The sequence below is a fragment of the Nasonia vitripennis genome, chromosome 1, assembly GCF_009193385.2.
Source record: "Nasonia vitripennis strain AsymCx chromosome 1, Nvit_psr_1.1, whole genome shotgun sequence".
Classification (NCBI taxonomy): domain Eukaryota; kingdom Metazoa; phylum Arthropoda; class Insecta; order Hymenoptera; family Pteromalidae; genus Nasonia; species Nasonia vitripennis.
Genome location: NC_045757.1, coordinates 1,671,105 through 1,689,530, shown reverse-complemented (window position 1 = coordinate 1,689,530; position 18,426 = coordinate 1,671,105). Strand labels below are relative to the sequence as shown.

Below are 18,426 nucleotides of genomic sequence, written 5' to 3'. Positions count from 1 at the left end.
GATCCTTTTAAAGCGCGCTGCAGTCAGGAGGAGAGGCTAATAAAATTCAGCCGCAGTGCGATAAACCTCGGGCGTATGAAGAGCGAGATCTTATTTGCGCTGTAATGTCGGCGCACGGATACGCCCGCGGTGCGGAAGTCGCGATGGAAAAAAGAGAGCCGAGAGAGAAACGAACTGTATATATCGGCGTTTCGTGATTTCGCGAAAAATCGGGCTTATCACGCCGGCTTTGATTTCAACCAGAGATCTTGGGTTTAATTAAAAAATATGGATTTTGCGATGTTATTAATTGAGTTTATCGCGTTCTTTTCTGTTTGATTTATCGCATTATTAGTTTTTCATCATTCTACGAATCGCAGATAATCTGGTATAAAAATAGTGAATGATCGTATCGTCGATATATTATTGAAGTTTATAATCTCAAGAGACCGATTTTATTGACATGATACGATGGATAAAGATTAATTTGAGCTTTGATCATAAACTTACTTTATCTACCGCTCTCATAGCTATCGGGGTTATATCGATGGTTTAGACCGAATTTTGAACGGGTTTATCGGACCTAATATATAAGCCAGTGCATAAAAAACGTTAAGAGCTATTCACTTCCGTGTCGTTCGACTGATCGCATGAGGTGAAATGTTCGCATTAAGAATCGCAGTTGTGTTTGCACTGTGTTTTCTATTATCCATCGAATCAGGTGAGAAAGTATATTTCTTTCAAAATCTTATTATAATTATTAGTTTTTGGCGCATAAGTTACGTGTTCTTTTTCAGTGCTTTCTGTCAGGCAATGCTTCAAGTGCGATTCCCAAGATGACTTCGAATGCGCATCGAATCCAAAACAAGATAAGTTTGTAGATAATTGCTCGAATTATCGTGTGCAAGATTCGCCAGGTAACGAAATTATTATTTCCATACATTCATGTATAATGCTCAACATTATTCTGTATAATTATAGGCGACTCGGATATTATAGATTCCAAGGGAAACCGAAGCATTGCAGAGTACGTCTGTAAAAAACTCGTATGGTGTAAGCGCTGTCAAAATCTTATACGGAAACTTAAACAAAATTTAGAAACAGCAGCTTGAAAAATGCCATTTTATCATTTTCAGTAACCCGTAATGGTCCCAACAAGACGTCGATAAGGGTGATGACTAGAAGTTGTGCTCGTAGAGGCAGCTGCCATGCACCTTTGAAAATGGCCGACGTACTCGAAAGCTGCGACGAGTGTGGTACCCATTTATGCAATTCGTCTATCATCAACACTGGATTTTACGGTTTCATTATATCGACAGCGATGCTTTTGTATTTTGGGAAGAAATAAAATTACGTGTTTTCATCATCAACGATTGATATTAAAGACGTACCAAAAAGTCCTTCGTTTAAATATAACAGATAAGAAATATCAAACATCCACGCCTGCCTCTCAAACCTTCCGCCCACCTTGAAATTTTATTAAATCAGTATCCTTCGCCGTAGTTTCTTTTTAATTTAACGAGAAACTCGTGCAGCAAAGTCGGTTATATTCTCAAATACCAAATTAATTACCTCCGTCACGGCCATTAGTCTTGGTAATTGAAGCGAAATAGCAACAAAATTCAATAATTCGAAAATAAAAAAAAACGCAACCATACAATTCACGCTGTAAGCTTCATCCTCTCAAAGGCTCAAGCGCGGACACCGGCAAGCAATTCCGAGTCGCATAATCTGGTCGTTCTCGCGCTGCGAATCGGTAGCAATCGCATTCGAGTCGACGCAGCAGTTAACCCACTTGCTCTCCACCGAAATATGCCCGTGTACAATGGGCCATCGCGAATTATCCGAGTCTCGGCAATTCTTGCCTGATTTACGAGCTTTATCGGCCGACCTCGCTTCCTCCACTTTTACTGGCGCGGCTTCTTCGCTTCCTCGTTAATTTTCGGAGCCATCTACGCGAACGTGTGTGTGTTGAGAGCAGAGGACTTATTTACGGAAAACACTGGAGCGTCGAAATTTTTTCGAGGTTTAATGCCGAGAGTTATGGCCGATGCTGACGCTGCGAGTTAAGTCGGGCGGTCGTAGGAGCGTAAATTGTTTGTCTTCTTAAGTTTGATCGATGACGACTGTATTCGTTTTCAACAACTTTTTTCTGACAAGTGCTTGAATTATGAAATTCTTGATTGAACTTGTGAAACAAGCACGGTAGATGTAATTTATTTCACGACAAAGGGCTTCACGTCGCGTTCCTTCGACACAAAAGGGAGATACCGAGAAATCGAATAAAGAGAATCCTTTTTACCCATTTCCATCGTTATACGTAGATACCTGGTGCGCGATTCTGGAAAAATGTTATTCCACTTGCCAATGACGCACGTGAAAACCCCAACGGATTTGTAGGAAAAAAAGTAATAATCCACATGGTTATATTCGCGAAGCATCGAAAATAGTTTCACCGCCGTCCAAAGAATAATTACTCTTTAATTTCGGACTTACGATTTCTGTATCATACCATGAACAATCAATTTACCCTCGAAACGCGGGGCAATCTCGAGACGCAATCGATTTCGTTTCGCACGTTCGAAAACACGATCGACCTTGTTTTTACAAACGGCCCGCTGCACTGGCGCGAGTGAGAGAGAGCTTTCAATTTATTTTGTAATATGCTCGGTCATTTGTAGACGGTATTAATGACGCGATTCGTTCGATGGAGAAAGATCGGGCCTAATTTTCCACACCCAGTTGAGCTACGCCGAGGGATAATTGCACACGTTCCTTGCAATTATCATCAATAACAATGAACATCATATAGTTATCGGTTATCGGGCTTGATTAGAGCGCCGAAGAATTTCTGCAATCCATATCTAAATCCCATTTCAAGTTTCCGCTGTAAATAATCCGATTTTTCATCCGCTTCAAGATAACAGTGGACAATGTGTGACATTGCCGGACGACCTTGACCTTGCAGTTATTGTATAATAGATTATAACTCGTAATCTGAACGCTTCGCGTTATCGAATGAGATAAACGTCTATTAGAGCCGTGATCGTATCTGTTGATAAGTAGGTATAAGGAAATCCGAAAATAAACTCACGAGATCAGCGTCGGAGACGGACAGAACGATAGGGTTGCCGGCGGCGTCGGTGACCTTGGTACCAACAGGCGCGTTTTCGTCAACGTAGCCCTCGATCGACGATGCTGAGATGACTGGAGGATTGCTGTCGACCGGTTTCACGGTGATGCTCAGCTTGGCCGTTGCGGACCGCTCGGCTTCCGAGTCCTCCACCGCCTTGAATGAAAATTTTCATTATAAAACATTCTTTTATATTTATGTTATAGAAGAGAAGCTTAGCCGTTCCAAAAAAGGCGAAAAAAGAACAGACAACGGAAGCATAAATCACCTTGATGATGATGTCGAACTTCTTGGTGACGGTCGTGTCGACAGCGCGGATCTGCTTGACGGCGCCAGTGCTCGGGTTGATCTCGAAGAAGTCCCTGTAATTTCCGGGGCTTCCGCTGAGAAAAGAGTAGCGAATCGGCGCGTTGATGCTGTCCATATCCACCGCTTGAATCTTCTCCGGCGAGATGTTCAGGATGCCGGAGAGGACACCGCTCGAAACCTGCATAATAAGCATAGTTCACAGTCAATACGTATTAAACCGACAAGAAAGCTCGAGATAGTGCACTCACCGAGGCCGAGTATTCCGGATTGATGCAGGCGCCGTTGAGCAGCATACAGCCCTTGTAGATGAAGCTGGGGTCCTGGTCATCGTCGTCGCGGATGTTCACCGTCAGGGTCGTCGTCGAGGTGAAGCGCTCCGTGGATCTCTGCGCTCGGTCCTGCAACGGGAGAAAAACGAGTATTTTACAACGGCTCATACAGTTGCGTATGTTCTCACGAGCAACTATCCCTAGTTCAGCCAATAATTTTAAACAGACGCCAAAAACGATCAGCCGTAGAATTCGATTCGCTTTCACCGTAATATTCGGTGCGCGCAGCCATTAACGAGCGGAAAAAGAAAGGAGCCGAAGACATCGAGCGAAATAAAGAGATCGAAATCGAATAATCCCGCGCGGAGCCGCGCGCGCGCATCGAGGAGGCTAATGCCATGTTATTTGGCGGAGGCATTAACGCAGATTTCATCGCGACCCCCTTGCGAGAGAAAGAGCGAGGGCAATCTCGGATTGATTTCGCTCTCTCGAAATGGGATGGATGTAGAGACGCCGATCGTATAATACAATTCGACGGCGTCTTACACTGCTGCGTGAGAGAGTCGCTATCGTGAGTTTTCGCGCGGATTTAGAGAAAAGCGTTTTTGCATATGTAATTATCGGTTTGTATACAGGGCGGATTTTACGCGTGGGAAGCCTGAATTATCGTTCGAAAATGTGATTAGTGGTGTATCGTTCGCTCCATAAAATCATCGGGGTTTAACGTATAAGCCTAAATTACATCGACGGAGTGAATTACCGCAGTGATATAATTAACGCGAGCGAATAATTAACAATCGATGCAGCGCAACCACGCGCGAAAATTTATGCGCGCTGTAATTTTAAATTTAAAATCGTCTCGCGAATATAAGCCTCGTCGGTTATAATATTGTAATTTATAATTCTAAATAAACACATCTCTGCCTTTAATAAAGCAAGTCATTCAATTTCGCGAAAAGTGAAACCCAGAAGGCCGTAGTACAGACGAGCTATTCGTATGAAGCCCGAGCCGGCGAACTTAATTATCGTTTTATTGCTGAGTGCCCGGAGCAGCTTCGACGACGCTTTTATGCGAGACCCTCCGTATGCAAGAATATTCGATACATTCAATCATCCACCTGATTATTGAGAAATTTTCCGAAGGGCTCTCCAAGAGATTCTTTGTACCGGAGAATCCCGAGGAGAATATGTCCGCTGAATTTTCCTCGAATTCGCGCTCTCAGTTTTTTTTTCACTTCACTTCGCTCTCGTCTTATATCGATGATGAAAATTTCGAGAAGCGCGCGTGCGATTGTGCAACGCGGGTCGCTTTGAATGATCGTCGAGATCATCCATTGTTCCCTGGCTATGGAGATATATCGATTATTTTCATTCGTTCGTTATACCGACTCATCTTCGACTTCGAGCTACGTCATATCGGCGCTTCTCGCTTTCGTGAACAATGGCCGATTGCTGGCTCAGGTGAGTAGCTTTAATAGCGCGATAAATTTTATTTTTGTACACTATTCGAATCACTTTCACGAGCTTTCATTATCCTTTGTTTCGAGGAGGGGCATTTTTCATTCCTCGCTTTTCGCGCCGCAAATACACTCGTAGATTTCTCGATCGTTGCCGCGATTGCTTATTTACTTTTGAAACGCGGTGACCGGCTCGCGAATAAGCGATACGATCTTAATAGGCGCATAAATTCGAAAGCAAGAGGGCAATTCGCTTGCCAGTGCATTGGCAAAGTTTTCGAGGGTAGAGCAATCGACGCAGGCGATAAATTTGCGAAGAAAAAACTTTGTTTTTCTCGCGAGCGCATCTCGATACACAAAGTCGCGGAGCTTCGGGCTTTTCGCACGAAAAGTTTCGCCGTTGGCGGGAAATTTCGAAATAATCATCTTTACTTCATAATTCTGCTGAAGATGACAGTAATAAAAGTAGCCACGAAAGCTCCAAGACGGTGGCGCGTATCTACAGTGACGTCCGTCTTCGATAAGTTCGAATTTATCGTACAGCCTCTCATATACATATACATATAATGAATCTGTTATGATAAGACTTTAGTCGAATCTGTACCACCGAAGCGGACGTTCTCTCGCGAGTGTAGAAGGTAACTAGGAAAATCTAAATCGATACATTTACATCAGTCTTCTTTCAAAATCTCTTTCACCCCCTCAGGGACCAGGTTATTCAACAATGGCGAGACTGAAATCAATTATCGTCATTTGCACCATACTATGCTGCCTCCACCAACCGATCCACGCTTTTAATGACACAAGATCATTTCACGCCTTAACTGAAACTGAATATGTGTTTGTGAGTTCGAAAGATCGCGTCTTCGCCGTTAGTTTGGAAAAAAACATCCTCTTGTTTATTGCGGTCGATGGTGGTAACGAATCCAACATGTGCTCTCTTTTGAGTTCGCCGATAGAAATGTCTTCGAATAGAAAACAATTGAAAACTTTGGGCAACGGTAAGATCGTCATATCCGCCGAAACAGGGAAGGAAGAACATTTGGGAGGAAAAGTGCACTCCTTCATAATTGTCGATCCCCTTGATTGTTCGAGCCTCGTGGAATTTAAAGCGTTCGGTGGTGTAGTAGTACCCTACCAAGACAGCTTCGATATCATCCACTGGAGCTATATGTTGAAACCGCAGCGCCGAAACGATAGAGGCAAGTTGATCAGGCTAGAAAAACGATTTAACCAACGAATTAACTCCGACCAATACACCAACGTGCAGGCCATCAAACTATTCGATGATTCAGAGGGATATTATTCTGAAAGCGAAAGAAAACTGAGAAAACTTGACCCGCAGCTAGAACAAGAACGACACTATCCACTGAATTATGTTGAGGAAAAAGTATCAATTGACTACGGCAGAGCTACAGTGTGCCATCGGACTAGTGAAAAAGGCCTCGTATGCGATTTACTTGATAAATATTTGGACGTTATAACCACTGTCGAGTTGAACGAGCTGCCCAAGGCACGCTTTCATACGGTGAACAACCTACCAGATGGTCGCGCCATTGTCATACGATCAACCCACATTCCTGACATCGAAACATTTCATGGAACTATCATCAACGCAGATGGAAGTATTGCGATGACCGAGGCTATTCTGGGACAAACAATACACGAGGCGAAAGTGCACGCATTCGTACATAGCAGTGGTGAATTTTGTATTGTGGTATTTGGTAAAAATTCGAACGAAGGACGTATGTTTACAAGTGCTCCAAGTCGGACCGTTTTAAGTCAGTGCATTGATATCGGCAATTGACTTGTTTACAAAAGATTGGCTCAATACGTATCATAGATCTAGGTGAACAGTTAAATTCGAATGGAATCAATTGCAATGTGATGATTTGATATGTGATATCTAAACCAGTTTATTGTAATATTTATCACAAGAATGATATAATAAAAAAAGAAATTTACTAACAACATATATATGTATAATTTAGGATGGAATATACTATGCCGCATCATTGGTTTTTCCCGCGAAAACACGTCTTTACTCGTCGAGACAAATACACGCAGACGTTATTAAATTGCAGAATTCCCAATTTTATAAGAGCGCTGTGTAATACCTATATATAATGCTTCTCTTCTTTGGAATGGTAGTATCACTGCTGTGAGTTTCGTCACCATCTCGCTTAGATATGAAAGTCTGGCAATTAATCTTCAGTAGTTTTTTTAAAAATAGTCAAAATTATTTTCGAGTGGTATTACATTCAAAAACGGTTAAATTCGAGATGGATTCAATTAAATTGAGTCATCGAGCGAACCGCTGTAGTTTTAATACAGTAACATGCGTTGACAAAGCTACCAGCTCTCCAAGGGCGTGTCGTCATTTGGTAACACATCATTAGTATACACATAGTGATATTCTTATCCATTACAGAAATTCCGCTGCGGTGGGGCTTTCCGTCTATATTTAAGTAGGTCACTATCTTACGAAGATACGCAAATCTCTGGTAGTTAGTCTTTAGAAGCATTTGGACCAACGAAGAAGACGTTTCTTTCGTTTGTTAATACGGAGCTTTTCTATCGGGAGTTTTAATACTTTTTATGATCTACAATTTGTTTACGACTTTTTAATGAAATGTAACGTATATTTAAATTTTGTTAATAAAAAAATTGGAAAAGTGAAATGTACGGATGAAAATCTGATCTGAGCGAGATTCTGGTCCATCCCTTCGTTTGTCGTGGAGAGTGAGTTAATTTCAATTGTTCAAACTATAACAATATTTAGTATAATGTTTAATTAACCACCGAATGTGTTTTTAGACATCTTTATTTATAAAGAATCTTAATTGTCCAGAAAGGCAATTATCATCAGTTCGAAAATGGCGGAGACAAAAGGAACCTTCATCATTTGTATCGTACTGTACTTAAACCTGCAAATACAAGCTTATACGGTGACAAAGGAGTATGCAGGTAGATATACCAATGAAGCTGGAATTATAACTCTAGTTGCGGAATCGAAGGGTCGTCTATTCAGCATTGGTTTTGAGAATGACACTATCATCATGGTAGCGATCGATGGAGGCAAGGATTCATACATTTGCTGGGTCCCAGCTAGGACAATAGACAACTACTCGGCTAATAAAATTGCGAGCACTCTGGGCAATGGTAAGATCGTCATGTCAGCTCACGTGGGAAAAGTCGAACACCTGCGAGGACCGGTTTGTTCATACGTCGTCATCGATCCGCTCGATTGTTCGGGCCTCGTGGAATTCAAATCGTTCTGTGGTAGAATAGTGCCCTACTACGACAGTTTTGAAATTGTCTTCTGGAATTGGCGCCAGCGCAATGACGATTTAAAACCACATCGCTACACGGATAAGGGACGCTTGATTAAACTGAAGAATCCTATTGTGCAGAAAATAGGGTCGGATACGTTTGACGTGACTACCATCAGGCCCTTTGATCCATCAGGGGGTTATTTTTACTGGGCTCGAGAAACTTTGGGCCACGAGGCAACCATAGAATATCTTGACTCGGGAATGGAAATGAATCAGTGGGTGAATGTAGCTTACCAAAGTAGAGAGTCAACATCTATGGATCACGGCAGAGTTACCCACTGCTACAGTAACTACGAAGTTTCTGACTATCAACATGTCTGCAAGTTTATGAATATCTATTTGCAAGACCAAATGAATGTCACTTTGCCCCAACTGAACAAATCAAGGATTCACACCGTGACAAACCTGCCGTTTGGTGACGTGGTCGTCGTACGAGAAATCGAAGATTCTAAAGAAAGTAATTTCTACGTGAATATTATCAGAGCCGATGGAAGCGTTCTGGATTCTGAGTTGATAATGACGCATGATACTTACGTTTTCGAGGGTAAAGGATTCGTGCTTAGTGACAGCGGAGAGTTTTGTCTTGTGAGCAACGGTAAAGGCTCCAAGAGTCGTTCCCCGGAAGAAAGGAAGTTAAATGAACTTGTGATCCACACTAAATGCATTGACGTACTCCAGTACACGGACAGGTGGTTTACGGGTTTTTTCAGTTTATGAAATAAAATTATAGTATGGCAGAATATTTATGTATAAAATTAGTGTTTTTAGGTCCTTGCTAAAGGTTTCTAGAGCGGAAGAAACTTCAATGCTCCCTTGAGAAGTGCATTCAAAATATTTTCTCGTATGCCCGCAAAGAAGGCGCTACTTATTTTTGTGTAACCAATGATACTTTCGTTGAGTATCGTAATTTGCTCAATTAATTTACAAGATCTGCATTATAGGCAAAATAAATTCAATTCGAATGACTACTTTAATTTACATTTTTCTGAATATTACCTATACAAGATCCGCTCAATCCTACCTAAAAAAAATAATCTCTGAATTATAGAACAATTTCAAAAAGTGCACCTAACTCATAGTAATGCCAACGCTGTTCCTGTCTGTACAATATTCCCAAGTAAGAATACACCAAAAACCTCTCAACGATTCTCCTCCGAAAAATCACAAACTCCAGCCGTAACATTCCTTCGAATCTTCCGAGAAAGGCAGCCCAGCACAGTGTCCGCCTCGAAAGAGCACTTCCGCGCAAGACTTATAACAGCAGCGGCAGCAACAACAACAGCGACATATCGTCGGCCGATCGTTCGGTCTTATCAAGCGAAGGCGTAACCCGCATACCTACCGCGCGCGCGAGACTCTCAGGGGAGGCGTAATTGAGGAGTGCGCGCGCATTGTGCAGATAGAACGGGAGGAAAAAGTGCTAATGCACCGCTGCGCTTTGGGAAAGGAGAGATAAGCCGGCTTTTTGTTTGCCATATCATAACAGGGACTTTCTTCGGACGTGGATTATGTGGCCTTTTCAAACGGCGCGAGCCGATAAATCGTGGAAGGAAGTTAAAAGTCCCGGCTCTGAAATTCGTTATAGAATAGGCTGCTGTATATGGACTGTTGCGCGTGCTTTGCAACTTGGTATCCAGTGTTTTTACGTGCGCGAAATTGAGCAAAAACTCGGAAACGGACTTATAAATTTGTTTAAGAGATAGTAAAAGTTGCCGCCTCGACGGCAATGAATAATCTCGAGACTTTACGCATTAGTACGACTATAAACCTCGTTTCTGCGGCTTTGCATAAATTACCGGCCTTTTCCAAAAAGCATTTATCAAATAAATACTAACTTTTAATGCGCTCCTTAAAACTAATTAATATGTTTAAATAACCGCGACGGCGCGCTTGAAAAATACCCGCGCTACACCGTAGACTCAAATCCTTTCATAAAGGAAAGCTGCTGCACGGTAGCGGTAAACCGCTCGAATGGCAACAACATTCGATCAGTTAAATAAAATACATTGGCTCCGTAAATAAAAAAAAAACGTTATAACGGTTCGGCCGATGGAACTCGAGATAAGGCGGGAAAATTCAAAACTCATCACAGCGAACAAAGCAAAAAGCAATCGTCGATTTTCTCCTTTCAGCGATACAATTCGAGCAAAAAATCCCTCGTTTCAGCTGCCAACTCCGTGCAGTAATTAATCCAATTATGAGACAGCCGCGGCGTAATGCCACTCGGCAACACTTTCTCTCTCGAGCCGCGACAACGACGCCGTATTGTAATGGCACAAAGAGCGACTCGCTCGATCCATTGTCGTTCGGGTGTAAGAAGGGTAGTCGCATTACTCGGTCGAGAAATCGCGAGCGCGTCATTACGAGGCTCTTGTGTATACTGGAGAGTTCATTTATGGATTCCGATAGCTGTTATCCGCCGGTGTGTACGGATATAGGACTAGCACACTTGAATGTGAATTTTCTCGAGCGTGAGAAATGTCTCGAAGCTGTTATCAGCCGTGGCTCGCGACTTAGAAAGGAGTATTGCAATTTTTATCGCTTCACGTTTCGTAAGTGGCTCTATGTAGGAATCGATGATGTAAAGCCATCGAGATTATCAGAAGCTCGATTGCAGAAGTGTTGAATTTAAAGCGAGTCCGATAAATAACGCGCCTTTCTATGCTCTAACGATCAAGTTACCGACCGCGAGTCGATCAAGCAATTAGCGCGCAACGAACAATGGCAATGGAAGGTGTTTACCGTGTCATCCTATTATGCGACAAATTGTAGGTACATAACGTTCGCTTTGCCGGCGTTATATATACAAGCCATTGAATAGTTTGGCTCGGGAGCTTTTAGAAGATAAATATACAACAGCGCTAGTTAATTCGACATGCGTAACGTTTGTTTGACGAGTGCGGCCAGCCGTAAACGTACATGGATACACAAGTGAATGGCAGTAGAAGCGTCTAACGACTATTCGATACAAGTAAATAGTCAGAATGAAGCATGCGTAATACTAATTGGAGTTATTATAAAATTCGTCGAGCTGACCAACTCTGCCGAACTCAAATTTCAACTGAGCTAAAATGTGTATACGGCTCACGCTGCACTTTCACGAATCTTGTCATCTCTCATACTCAAAATCGCGTTGACAGTTTTATCTACGTTTCCGCTTCTATATATTCTCGAATTAAGCTTTAAGTATTATAAATCAAAAGTATTTATTATTAATTCAAATAAGCAAATATCGTACGTTATGTCTACATATGGCTACGAGTCGTTTATTACAAAAGCATACAACGCTCCGCTAGGCATTAGCACCTACTTCTGATCCCCACTAATGCGCTACGCACATTTCCCGGTTCTCCATCTCCATCCTCGTCATTACAGCCCACTCGTATCCGCTCTCTACATCCCAACGGTAGCAAAAAACAAATATACGCATATAATGTCTGCGATCGGATTGACCAGAGTTGCCACATTAGCGAGAGAGAGAGAGAGAGAGAGAGAGAGAGAGAGAGAGAGAGAGAGAGAGAGAGAGAGAGAGAGATACTCTATATCGTTGGCTCAACCACAGAAGGCAAAACAAATGACGCGTAAATCGCACAGGCATTATCACTAGCGGAATTGCGTCCAATTTCCTCAATCAGTGTGCGAAACATCGTAAGAAAGCCTTTACAACGTTTTCCATTGGCTTTCAAGGGACGTATCGTATGTTTTTACTCTAAAGCTATTATAGGAAAATCTGACCACGATAAGCGTATGGGTATAGTACGGAGTTTTTTACAGAAAGTCACACAAGGTCGAAAATCTCGTCGAAGCATTTTACGTTTGTGATTTAGCGCTGCAATTACCAGGCAAGGGATTATAAAATCAATAGCAATGCTTTCTCACATCGTCCCCAGCTCATTACATTTTTACACTCGTTCGTTCACACAGAGCTATATATACCCTGACGCTCATTAAGGTATCGATCAGTTATGAATTATTCAACGCGGTGTCGTCGCCGAGATTAACAAAAAAAAAAATGTTTATGCGCCCCAATGAACATTTACCGAACTTACTCTTCGACGCTGCACGGAAACCAAAATAACGCTCAGTGCTTTCGCGTGTTTATTAGAGGCTCTGGACAGGTTTCGAAAGCATGATTTGCTTTTTGAACGACGGTAAATTGGAATGTTGTTTTTTCTGCTTGTGCTTGTTTTATTATATAACGAGGGCTTAGTTTACGCGCGTGACTTAGGATGGGTAGATGTCTTGCTCGATAAGTTGAACCAGGAGTGGAGACCTTTTCAGGTTATGGTAATGAGGGATAGTTCTTATGGTAGTTTCTCCGAAGAAAATGTTCTATTCAGAAAAGTAACAGCAAGGTTACCAGTGATCGCTGTCGAATTGTCAAAAGTCACAAACGCAAGTCTATTCGCAATTTCCAGAAGCACGACCGTCTGCGTAATAGTCGAAATGTCGCAAGATCTCCAAGATGACGTTCGCTTCGAACTAGTTAGGAACAGTATCGATTTTATCGTCCGATTATCGCCGTCATCTGCTCGACCAAGATGCCTGATGTTGAGTGTCAAGAAAAGCTATCAGTCTGTGAATTTATTCGAAAAAATGTCGGTGTACGCGTGGTCTTTAAAATTTTTGGACTTCGCCATCATCAGCATCGATTCCGAAAATACGATCAGAGTATTTACGTACTATCCATTTACCAAGAGATTGGCATCTCATCCAAAATTGTTTCCAGATAAGCTCAGGGACATGAATAAGTACGAACTCAAGGTACCATTCATTCACTCATCGCCGTACATGCGACAGAAACAAAATGGCACCTACGTCGGAACGGAGTATAGCATCGCCCAATTTCTATCCGAATTTCTGAATTTCAAACTTAGTGTTCTCGACTACAACTCTGGTTATCCGGCTCTGAAACATTCCGTCAAAGACTTAGAGGACAGCCAGTTAAACTTTCTGCCGTTCACCATGTTTCTTGGTCACCCTTTGACTTGGAATAACACTAAAGTAGAGAAGGGGGTGGTAGTCGCTTTCGACAACTTCTGCGCACTAGTGTCACCTTTAGCAACCGAAGCACAGGTAGATTTGCCCATTGGAGTTCTGCTATCATTTCTCGTCAGCATGGGTAGCATACTCGTGATAGTCCTCGCAGTTAACCGTCTCAAGATCATGAAACAGAACCATAATACTTTTACCATATGTCAACTGATTCTACAAAAGTCTTTGGTTCGGCTGCCGGAGAGTATCAGAGATAGGATAATCTTTTTCTTCATTATGATACTATCGATGACGTACTTCGAAGACATCTATGCAAGATTGACGGAACTTGGATTAAAGAACATACCAACACCTCTATCTAGTTTCGAAGACATCGACAGATCTGGACTGACGCCCTACATCGCTGAGGGTATCTTCAAATGGATGTTTGATGATTCCGATGCTGATAATCAGACCTCGGTCGAAACTGTCAAGCGGAAAACTCGAACGGCCGATGCAAACTCTTGCATCAAGTAAGCAAATCAATATACTATGTTAAATGTACCTATGTCACCTTTCTTTGAAATAATCTTCTGTTTCAAGATACATCATCGAAGGACAACGCGTAATTTGCTTCGTATTCGAATCCAAGGGCAAAATGTATGCCCAGAATAACACGAATCTAGATGGTACCTCTAATATCAGAATAGCCGATTTCAAAGTCGTCGTCAACGGGAAGAATTTCGTGTTCGAAAACGCATCGCCGTACGTTGAAAAGTTCAATCAAGTTATAGAAAAACTTCTGGAGGCCAACCTGGTGGACCACTGGAACCGTTATAATGTACTGACCAAAACGCCCGATTACTTTATGAGCGAGAACAATTTACTCATAATGGAAATGGTTTGCATTTTCGTCTTCGGATTTATAGCTTCTACAATGGCCTTTTTCGCGGAACTGGCGTGGAATTATTACAGACAAAATAAGCAAGCCAGCTCTGTAGTAACGTTATAATATAGGGCGAGTCGAATATCGCGTATCCGCAATTCTGAATTTTTGAAATGGTTGATTTTGTTTTCCTACTTTATGAATTCAATTAGCAGCTGCGCGCATTCGCTATGTAAATTTCAAAGCTATATCCAAAATAAAATTATCCTAATTGGACGCAAGCTTTTCGTTTTCTCCGTCGACCCATAATGGATACCCATACATGAATATTAAATAGGCTTTCGCATTAACAAGTTTGTCCAGATTTAATAACGTTCCTGAAAACACTACCCGCTAATAATATTCTCAAGGCCGACTTGAAATCACTCACCGAAGCAAGAATGGTAACGAAGTAGCGCTGCGTCCTCTCGTAGTCGAGGGTGCGGTTGACGGTGACCTGTCCCTGGTGAGGTAAGTTGATGCTGAAGTAGCCGTAGCCATCAGCGGTGGTGATGCGGTCTCGACCGACGCCATCGCTGTTCCCGATACCGGTACCATCGCCAGGGGCTATCGAGTACTCGACCAGACCATTGACACCCGCGTCGGCATCCGTTGCCACCACGTTCTTGAATATCGTCGAACCCACCGGCGTGAGCTGCGGATAAATTGAAGAGTTAATTTTTCTAATAAGAAACTCGTCGATTTACATCGGTGCCCGATGCTTACTGAATTAATGATTCTACCCTTATCACCTTCATCTCTCGTACACTTCCCAACGCGCGTAATATGATTTAACGACGAACACGCGCCGCGTCGTCCTTTGAAGGCGGAAACGCGGCCTAATCAGCTCTCAATAAACATTTCCACTTGATTCGTTACATCACTTCGGCGGACGTCTAGGAATCTCGCGAATTCGCGCATAAATCCAGGCGATAACGCGGATTCCCGAGACTCGGCCGTAAATCCGAAGATTAGAGCCTTCCGTATATTCAATTCGCTCGCTTCTCGTCTTGCGGCTCTCTCGAATTTATCGCGCTAGTGCGAGTAAAGTACCGCGCGGACTCGGTAATTAGCGCCGGTGTTCTTGAAAACGGTATGATACATCGAGCGAATAAGAAGAACACGGCACAATAAGCGGATCAGTGTATCGTTCGGATAATCGCGGAGGGAATAATGGAAGCGCGCGACTGGACATTATCGTTTCCTATGCATTATCCGGTAATGGATCGGCCTCTTTTTTTCATATTCGGTCGGGATTCGACGGCATATTGTTGCTGGGCGACGCAGGTCTTTCCTCTTTTTCAGTTCAGCGTAATCGTTATCGACCGGACGTTAAGCCGATGCGTCGCGTAATCGCGAGGAAGCTATTGAAATTTGCGAAATTAGCGGATGATTTTACGGGCTCGCTCGGCGAGCCTGCTTATTTGCCACTGTAATACGGCTCGTAACGGTCCGAAAGCATGAAGCTTTATACGTCGGGCTTTATTGATTTTAAACGACGCGCGCTTTAGGATATCGACTCCCTGATGATCAGGCTTATGCGACTGTCAACTGGTAATACTCACCTCGGGAACCGTAGTCTCGTAGGGCGTGTTGATGAACTTGGGCGCGTTGTCGTTAACGTCAGAGACCCTGACGATCACCGGGATCTTGCGGTTGCTGCGCGTCGCTCGCACAGTGCAGCTTAGCTGAAAATTATTCGTGAAAAAAAAAAAAATTAAAATTAAAACCAAGTCCTTGAAAAAAATATTTGCAGCGCAGATGTGGGAGGACAGCGTCGGTGCTTTGTGTGATTTTAAAACGTTTCACGATACGATGACGATTTCGCGGAAAATATCCGTCGTTCCGCGCTTTTCTCGGGAAAAAAGTTCATTCTGTTTACTCAGGATATAACGGTTACAATGCCGGAGCCATTATATTATATTTCCGCGAGAACGGGCTTCGCGATACGGGTTTTTCAGTGGGTGAATTCTTCGAAAAACATACGAGATTTACTGTAGTCGATGCATTTTATGTATAATGTTCCTCGCGACTGATTCATTTTTCCATCTCACATCGTATCTGCGCTGGTGAACGAGAAAAAACCGCAGAACTTTCACTGTGTAACTCGGCTAATCGTAAAAGTGGTATCGCCATGCACGAGTCCAAAGCTACACTCGTAACGCTCGTCGAAAAGAATACTTATCATTTTTCTCGCCGTAAATTTTCACCTCCGAGCGCAAAAAAATCGTCCCAATCGTCCGATCGTCGTTACGTAAACGGAAATGTCCAAGACCGTATAAGGCCGGGCCGCACTTCATTTCCATATCGACACGCGCGCGTATAGCTCGTGCTCTCTCTAGTCGCGATGACCCGGGAAGATTGGGACGGAATTCTCGTGCGAAAATCACCCGCAGCTGACTTTCCATCTCTAAAATCCGATGCAGGAATTCCGAAAATTATTCTAGTTTTTGGCAATTGAAAATAAGCCGAGAGTCGATTTATTACGCGAGGGTGCTCTGGGCAGTTTAATATCCCATCGCCGGCTGATCGAGTTGCCCGTCCCGTTGCCAAGTCAAAACGGCGATGACTGGAAGGGACTGCGCAGACACGGACAGTGGGATTCCATTGTATCGGACGATTTATCTCCATTATGCAGCGTGGGTCGTTGGCGAGGGAGCCTTGGCAATCGTTATTGAAATATTCGCGTAAAGTCGGAGGAGCTCGAGAGTGTAGGAAAAAACAAAAAGAGAACTCACCTGGAAGACGACGTGCGAGAGATTCTCATCGTCCCTGTCGAGAGGCCTGAGCAGTTTGAGCTTCTTGCCGTCGAGGGTGAAGAGCGGCTGAGACCCAGTGGCGGTCAGATCGAGGATCGTCTCGTTGCGGGGATCGCCGATCACCGGCAACTCGGCCGGCACCGTTTCCTGATCGATAGCTGCGAGCAGAACAAGAATCCAGCTGTTAGACTCGAGGCGCGCGGGATAATATGCTCCTTTCGCACGCTGCTACTGCACCGCCGAGCTTCTCTGATTTTATTGCGCGGAAGTTGTTTCGCTGGGAAGAGAGGCGTGCGCTGGTACCAAGATCGGCGGTATTTTATTTTATTTTCCTAAATCATCCCACTGCACACGAGTGCATTACGCCTGGCATTAGCGAGCCGAAATCCTCCATCAGTCTCGAGCTTTGAGAGGACCTCGTCGTCGGGCTTTGACGCGACGCGATCGCAGCGGCTCGCAATAATTCAAGCACCTAATCTGGCACGTAAGCTTCGGGAAAACGTCACAGAGGAAGAAGAGAGAGAGAGACCGCTCCTCGACTCCCGCGTGTACGAGCGCGCGCAGCTCTCTCTCTCTCTCTCTCTCTCTCTCTCTCTCTCTCTCTCTCTCTCTCTCTCTCTCTCTCTCTCTCTCTCTGCTGTCGGCCGGGAACAAGAAGAGGCTAACTACAATGCAATTAGGGCCTCGAGGAATGCCTCTTTGAAGTCTACTCGAGGTGAGTTATGTGGGCGCTTACAACGCACGGGAAGAAGGGTAACACTCGCTTGTCGACTATACTGTTATCTTGTAAACACGTGCCGGGGATTAGGAGTGCTTCGGAATATTTTGATCCGCGAATCGAGCGATTCGACTCGGTGAAAGAATGCCTGTGTCTCCCGCCGGGAAAAAGCGCAGAAATGTCGTGTGGCGCAACGAGAACATCGTGTAACCGGCAGACGGAGATGTCGCGTACCTGGAGGAGCTACAGCGTCCGCTAGAAACCGCGCGCAAATTAAAAAGCCGAGAAAAAGGGCGGCATACTGCGGCGAAAAGCCGTTGTTCGCGCGAATTCCCCGCGACGGCCATGTGTACGAGTATACTCCGGCTAATGGATTTCCGCGAAGCTTTGGGGCTTTGAAGAATTTTTTATTTTTTCATTCAGTAATTTCCCTCCGCGCGTCGGAATAAAGCAAAGCGCCTCGCTACAATACATACGAAGTTTCTCTGGCTCGGTGTCATTCCACTTTACGTTATTTTCGGGCGCTATCTCGGCATCATCGGGCTGACTCGCTCTCGCACGTAGCCCT

The 18,426-nt window shown here is 43.7% G+C and overlaps 3 protein-coding genes across 6 annotated transcripts in view; 2 read left to right on the top strand and 1 right to left on the bottom strand.

The window, feature by feature from the left end:
• Positions 1–18,426, bottom strand: part of LOC100122201 (cadherin-99C) — a 113,154-nt gene that overhangs the window by 10,027 nt on the left and 84,701 nt on the right. For both annotated transcript variants that reach the window (XM_003425467.5, XM_031921693.2), the window contains 6 exons: positions 17,120–17,298; positions 15,947–16,069; positions 14,773–15,036; positions 3,670–3,819; positions 3,381–3,599; positions 3,074–3,268 (listed from right to left, as the gene is read on the bottom strand). In XM_003425467.5, coding sequence (XP_003425515.2) covers positions 3,074–3,268; positions 3,381–3,599; positions 3,670–3,819; positions 14,773–15,036; positions 15,947–16,069; positions 17,120–17,298 — 1,130 coding nt within the window. The remainder of the gene's footprint in view (positions 1–3,073; positions 3,269–3,380; positions 3,600–3,669; positions 3,820–14,772; positions 15,037–15,946; positions 16,070–17,119; positions 17,299–18,426) is intronic.
• On the top strand, positions 98–1,347 carry LOC107982143. The gene is made up of 4 exons (XM_016989628.3): positions 98–700; positions 777–896; positions 961–1,032; positions 1,116–1,347. Exons 1-4 carry the CDS (start codon positions 640–642, stop codon positions 1,325–1,327), a joined length of 465 nt encoding a protein of 154 aa, XP_016845117.1. The 5' UTR covers positions 98–639; the 3' UTR covers positions 1,328–1,347.
• On the top strand, positions 5,252–9,456 carry LOC107982118. Of its 3 annotated transcripts, none has more exons than XM_031921719.2 (4): positions 5,252–5,785; positions 5,854–7,889; positions 7,999–9,171; positions 9,242–9,456. In XM_031921719.2, the coding sequence occupies exons 3-4, from the start codon at positions 8,024–8,026 to the stop codon at positions 9,297–9,299; spliced, it is 1,206 nt and encodes a 401-aa protein (XP_031777579.1). In that variant the 5' UTR covers positions 5,252–5,785; positions 5,854–7,889; positions 7,999–8,023; the 3' UTR covers positions 9,300–9,456. The 3 variants fall into 3 exon arrangements, with proteins under 3 accessions (XP_031777579.1, XP_016845090.1, XP_016845087.1); XM_016989601.3 differs by having other exon boundaries at positions 7,965–9,171; positions 9,251–9,456; XM_016989598.3 differs by having other exon boundaries at positions 7,965–9,171.